Source organism: Lotus japonicus, chromosome 1 (genome assembly GCF_012489685.1).
Source record: "Lotus japonicus ecotype B-129 chromosome 1, LjGifu_v1.2".
NCBI lineage: Eukaryota > Viridiplantae > Streptophyta > Magnoliopsida > Fabales > Fabaceae > Lotus > Lotus japonicus.
The window spans coordinates 66,773,786-66,780,668 of NC_080041.1; the positions used below are offsets into that span (position 1 = coordinate 66,773,786).

Consider the following 6,883-nt stretch of genomic DNA (forward strand, 5'->3'; position numbering starts at 1 on the left):
AAATCCTGACTCCGCCACTACCAAAGTTAATTGGGTGCCCTGCAGATGGAAGGACTGAAGTTCTATAAAGTATGGGACGGCAGGTGAACATGGATAAAGCAAACAAATTGTTGTATGGTCAATGGTGAGACAAAGCCCAAAGTTGTGAAATCTAATCAGATGCTGGTGGAGAAGCCAAGGGATTATGTTAATTCCTTGTACAAATCCTTATTGAAGTATAGACTTAAATTAGTTCAGCTAAGCTAAGTTTAGTTAGCTTTATAACCTATTTTCCATATCCAGTATAAGTAGTTAGAGAGGTATTATAACTGCCTTCATTTTGTATTAATTGTAGTTAGTTTTTTCAGTTCTGAATCATAGCTTATATAAGCTGGTACTTCACAATCGTGAGTTAATGAAAGAACTCACTTTCTTCATTTTCTGAAATACATCTTTGTTACTCTTTCCTTATAATCAACTCAGACACTGATAAGTATAACTATTTATAAAAGTTTCTCCTCAAAATTGATTTTAGTTTTACAATCAATTTTAAATGAATTCCCACACATTAACTATATGATTCGGCTAAAGCTAACAATATCTTAAATTAAAGACATTTATAGAACTAAAATAAGAGCAGACCAAAACATAGAGGTGCTTGCTTTCATTATATGTAGCTGGCAAGTAACTCTGATTTTGAGTTTTGAGTCTTTTGACTATTGATTTTAATTTAATCAAACAATTCTCATGCTTGAGCTCCATTTGCATTGGATTGCTTCTCTTTATGAGGTTTTGCATGTCCCGTCTCCATGGATTCCTCCTTTGTTTTGGCCTGCTTCCTTGGAACACATTTCTTGTCCCGGTATATGAAATACAATATTAATTGCATTGTTCCCAAAATAGAACCAATACCATTAGGTACCTGAAACAAACAAAACAAAACACATTGTTGACCCTGAATCTGTTCTGCTTCATACATCATTGCCAATACAGAAAATGCAACTTCTGAATTAAAATTATAAAGTAACTTACAGCAACAAAAGGGTCATGACCTATCAAACCGAAGATGAACCACGAAGTGCCGCAGAGGAACACGAACAGGGATAGGAAGAAGGGCATGAACTCCACACTCTTAGTTTTGATCACTAGTCTCTGCACATGGTTTCAAATCCACAATTAACATGCACCCCAAGAGGTAAATTTTTGTTAGTAGAATAATGTTTAAATGTTAATTTTGCCGCCATGAAATTATATATGGGTTGGTTTTTCTTAAAAAATAAGTAATTTTAAAGCTGAATAAAAAATTGATTTTATTTAAAGTAGTGATTATTTGAAAAGCATACATTGTTTTTTGTTTGATTATAAATAAAAAATGATTTTCACTTTAATAATTCAGTAGAAGTTAATTATTTCAAAAGCTACTAGGAATAGCTTAAAGAAATTAGTAGGAAAAAAACTATTAGGATTTAGCCAAGAGAAATGAGTAGATTTCTTCTTTTTCCAAATTCTGCTTCTGATAAAAAAAATTATAAACAAACAGCTAAAAAATGACATAAGTGGTTATTTTTATGAAAACAAATTATTATTTCACGAAATAAGCAGAGACTATATTGTTTAATGAGTGACTAATTTTATTAATAGGTTAAATTTCCCCCCTCATATTTTTTCTTTCTTTTTTCTTTTGGTTGTCCATAATTAACCTTTTCATTCTGCAATACTAGCAGAGCCAATGAGATGGAAAGTTGGTTGAGTTACCATAATTGAGAGTGGCGAGCCATACATGATGGCGGAGAATATGGCAGCGGCGAAGCCACAGAAGAGCTTCCTAGAATTTCCATGCAAGGCACAAAGGGACACAAAAATAACAACAGAGAAAACCAAGAGTACAAAGGTGAAGAGGCAAAAAATTTTAGCCTTTTCCTTCTTGGGTGCCAATGTGATGAAGATCAAAACATAAACAATTTCAATTGCAGCTCCTGTTCCATTCACTGTTGATACTAGGATGTTGTCTGGAGACACAAAAGGTAGACCATACCTATGCATTGTAAAAATCAGAACAGATCAGAAACACAAAAATCACTCCATTAAACTATATATTGAGATCCGGAAGCTACTCATTGAAACTTCTCAGCGAAATTGATTATGTCTTTAGAAACAATCAACTGTAGAAGAGTTTTCAAATGTGCACTAACTCATAGAAAAAGCTCATGCATATGTTTGAAAACTATCTTCTACATTTAAGTGTCGGTTGGCTTATCATTAAAAATATGGGAAAATAACATCTTCTAATGTAGCACTTCAATAAAAACTATATCGGGATATGTTATTTTCTTGTTATCAGATTCCGAATAACAAATCAATCGGACTCTAATTTTAAAGGCAAAATCAATAGAAGCTTCCCTTGAATAAGAATTGATTTTGATTGAAGAAAAATTAATCAAAATATACATAAATTTTTAAATTAAGTTAAATAAAAGTGAATTAAAGCAAAGATGTAGCAAACATTTATGTAATAATTTAACTTTGGTATGTTCACATTTTATTTTCTTCTTCTTCTTATTTCTACCAATTATTATTTTTCGTATTTATCTCTTATTTTTCATATCACATAATTTATCATATCATTTATTTACATCTCATTATTTCATATCTCTCTCTAAATATGGAGCTAGATAAGGTGTGAAGATTGTTAAGTTCAAAGACTAGACACATCGTTTATCATATTTTGAATAATAACAATTTTTAAGAGTGTAGGTGTAATGGTTAAATAGTGCATGTGAATTATATTTCAGGAAATGACCATTAAGCTTCACATCCCTCATCGTCTGATGACTAAGTGCTAGACAACGGTAGAAGACGTTTCACACAAGAGAAGAAAGGTCAAAGCTACAAAGCAGACTGTACAAGCAGAGAAAAGTCAAAATTGTTATATCGTCTGACAAAAGAGAAGACTATACTCAATGAAGATTTTCATAATCTATCTCAACGCTGACCAATGAAAGCAATGTCCAGACATGGAGCATCATATTCAAATTGAAATCTCTCTAACATTCTTGATGAGAAAGTCAAGTGCAAAGAATCAAGTGATATTCTACAAAAGCACATTGATGGAGGAAACAAGTACAACGTTATAACTATCAAAGTTTCCTCTTTCTCTCTAAAATAAGAAATGAAGAATTGGAGTAAAATCGATGCCTACTTTTATCTATCTTCATCAGGCAACATACGCTCAAGACAAGTCCAATTCTTGAGAAGAAGCTACAAGTGATTGGTCAAAGGTTATTATCCAGATCTAGATGACCAATAGAAAGATTGAATGATGAATAAGTGAAGCATAACGATCATCTGAAGAAAGGAAAGACGACTGAAGCAAAAGAAAGATGAAAGCAGATCGTCTGAAAGAAACAACGTCTATCATAGAAAGAAAGTTGTAGTGTCTAAAGAATGACACTTGCAATCAAATTGGAAAAGAGTTCAGAATAGCTTCTTGAAGAAGCCTTGAAAGACAAGATCACATGTTCTGACAAAATTATAAGGCACAAAGTGAAAGTACATTGGTGTCACTATCAAATTCTTATTTCCTCACACCAACAGATAGAAGCTCAGACCTATGTCACCGACTAGTTGACATACTACACCTTTCTGAGCAAATGTTCCTCATCAAACAGTTCCATGCATTTAATGCAACTGACATCAAATACACAAAAGCATTGTTTGATCCAATGGCTAGAAGCTCTTTGAAGAATACGCTTTGCAGAAGTTTCAGAAGTGTAAAGAGAAGATATGAGAAAGACTTACAACAGTAGAAAAAAATTGCTCATAGAGATAAGCTTTCTTTGCTCATAAGTGAGAAGCCTTAGTGCTCACAAGAAAGAAGCATTCGGTTCACAAATCAGAAAAGATCATCTCCACTGTCTACTTCAACATGAAGAGAAGATTTTTCTAAGAGTCAAATCCTTCTTTTAAATCTCTCATGTAATAGAACATAAAGTATAGCCTTAGAGTCAAATCATATACCAAAAATACTTTATGATTCATGGATTGAAATGCATCTACTATCACTCTTTGAAGAAGAGAAATCTGTAGAAGGAAACGATTTTGTGAAAGATTGTAGAAGGAGAAGTCCTAAGAATACTTGTTAATATCTGAAGAGACAGTGGATAAAGAATACTTGTTAATGCCTAAAAAGGCAACGGATAAAAATTACTTGTTAATGCCTGAAGAGGCAGTGGATAAAGAATACTTGTTAAGGCTTGAAGAGGCAACAGATAAAAATTACTTGTTAATGCCTGAAGAGGCTTTGACAAACGAATACTTGGTTTGCCTGGAGAGTCTGTGGTAAAAGAATACTAAACAATGCATGAAGAGGTATGGATCAACAAGAATACTTGTATGGAGAAGTCATTTATACTTGTGCTTAGTTAAATCTTGGTATAGTCAAGGACTGGATGTAGCCCTATCGTTCAAGGGGTGAATCAGGATAAAAATGATGGTGTTCATTGACTCTTTCTCTGCTCTCACATTTTCGCTGCACCAAACAATAACCACACAAGCATCTATGCTCTTAATGGTTTGGAAATCTAAGTTTTAGATCACACAATTCAAATCTCCTTTTCTTGTGCTACTTATGTTCAACTTCACGACAACATTTTCTCAGCGCCAAAATTAGCAATTGAAAGTGAAATTTTAATTGGCACACCTGCCATGATTTGTCAGTTAAGTACAATGTACGAATAAAATTTTGTTGATATATAAGAAATTACACAAAACACAAAGACAGGTGGACGATAGAGAAACAATACCAAACAAAAATGAAAGAAATTACTCGTGATTTGACGGAAAATTTGGAGGAGGAAGGGCAATAAAGTAACATAGTCACAAAATGTAGAGTTTATTTGCAATTTGTGGTAGGTTCTACCGCCAAACGGAAGATGTTAGATGTTTACGACTATTGTTTAGTATACAATGCTGATAAAGTAAAGTATAAGTATAGGAAAGGAAAGAACAGGTTAGAAGCTCACCAAGCTGAAAGGAGACAATTGAGCAGTGTCATCACATAAGGAAAGCCTGAGAACTCCTCTGTCGATCTGTTGGTTATAATCCTCTTGAATGTGATCCTACAAATCCAAAATTGTCACAATTTTCACTCAATCTTGCACTATTCTACATATACTACAAAATTACTGATTTAATGCACATCTTATTGAGTTGAAAATTCTTCTGTAATTGATTTTAAAGTCAGTATCAACTATTGGGAATAGTTTTTGAATTTCAGAACTAGTTCATAAGGAAAAACTGATCTAGTAAATCATGTTGAGGAAGTTTATAATTTGAATAAAGAATGAAAAAGCTTAACAGGGTCCATGTAAGCCCCCTTTGAGGCATAAAACAAACAACTTGATATCTATATGATAGAAAGTGAAGGAGGAAGGTGTGTGATGCATACACTGGTGCCAAGAAGAGGAACAGAGCAGAAGCATTCCCTGTAACAACAAAGACGAGAACAGTTAATGAGAAACAGAAGAAGTACAAGATTCCTTTTTGTTACAATCTACAAGAGATGGTTAACCTACCAAATATGCCAAACACAAAATGAGGGACATTCATGGCCTTGAACCTTTTTTTTCCCTTAGAAGTAATGAAGAAATGTCTGAGAGAGTATTAGTGCTCAAATACTCCCCTGTTTCTTTGGAAATGTGAAAAGGCTACAAGATGCTAAAGAGTACAAAGTTAGTGGGTTTATATAGGAAAAATGAAGCAAGTACAAGGTTAAATACAGAATAATACTGTATTTGATATTAAATGTGGGATTTGAATATTATAAAAAAAAAATGTGGGATATGATGCTCAGAACTGTTCTCAAATTGAGAATGATATATATGTGCAACCCAAATGATTGTAGATGCTTCACACATGTACTACATAATTCACGGGATGAGGTAAAAGGCAAAATGGTAGTTCAACAACACATGACAGCAACACGAGACATGTGTGTGCCACATTTTTAACTTCAGAAACAGCTTTCACGCACCTCGACTAATCAATTGCAGTGAGATTTTAACAACTAGCAAGTGGTTCTTTATTTACCAGCCAAAGGACAAGGAGAAGAAAAAGAAATTGGACAAAATAAAACTCTCTATTTAACTTGATGAAAGTTTAATATCCTAGGTTTTTTTTTTTTAACTAGATAAAAGGCAAGCAGAAAATGCCTGTATGGTATGTTGTCTTGACAGAAATTTTCTGTTCTTTTGTAGTTTTTCTTTTTTTAGGCTAATTCTTTTGTAGTGCAAGAGTTCAGTATACATTGGAATGTAGGTTCTTTTGCATCTATCATCTGGAACAAACTCAAAATAGAAGAAACCAGAAAGAAATTGACAGTAGTGCTCCCAATTATCCATATTGTCGTGTTTTTGGAAAAATATTCGTTGGCCTGGCTTCCTAGATTTTCCCAATGTATTAGGATTCCACCAATCTGTTGGCTGATAAATCCGAGGACCAACATTACAATGTGCATTGTGGAATTTGCTGTGTGCTAATGTCTCATTATTTAATTCAATATATATTCTCATCTTTATGTTGTAACTAAAAGGTTAAAATTAAATATTTTATAAGAAAATAACTGGGTTGGGTAAAGGTTTAGTTCTCCTTTTAAACAATTGGTTGAAGGTTCGAATCTCAACTCTTATAAAACTTTTATAAATGGAAAAAACTCATTGGTCAGCCTCTAACCGTCTAATGCACTCATAGTGAGGCGATAGGTTAGTCTCACAATTATCAATAGTAGAGATACCTTTAGTATGCAGATATAGTTATAAAGAAAAATTTAATGTGAAAAAATGAGATGAAATAGAAAATAGTGTGTGAGTAAATCTTTATTCTATCACGACATCACTTATCTTATTTT

General features: G+C 33.1%; 1 protein-coding gene across 1 annotated transcript; it reads right to left on the reverse strand.

Annotated features, from left to right (window-relative positions):
* Nucleotides 1-469: 469 nt before the first annotated feature.
* On the reverse strand, nt 470-5,705 carry LOC130740540 (bidirectional sugar transporter SWEET1-like). Its single transcript, XM_057593193.1, has 6 exons — nt 5,553-5,705; nt 5,426-5,462; nt 5,001-5,096; nt 1,735-2,014; nt 1,012-1,131; nt 470-901 (listed from the first exon to the last, which is right to left on the reverse strand). Exons 1-6 carry the CDS (start codon nt 5,584-5,586, stop codon nt 725-727), a joined length of 744 nt encoding a protein of 247 aa, XP_057449176.1. The 5' UTR covers nt 5,587-5,705; the 3' UTR covers nt 470-724.
* Nucleotides 5,706-6,883: the final 1,178 nt, after the last annotated feature.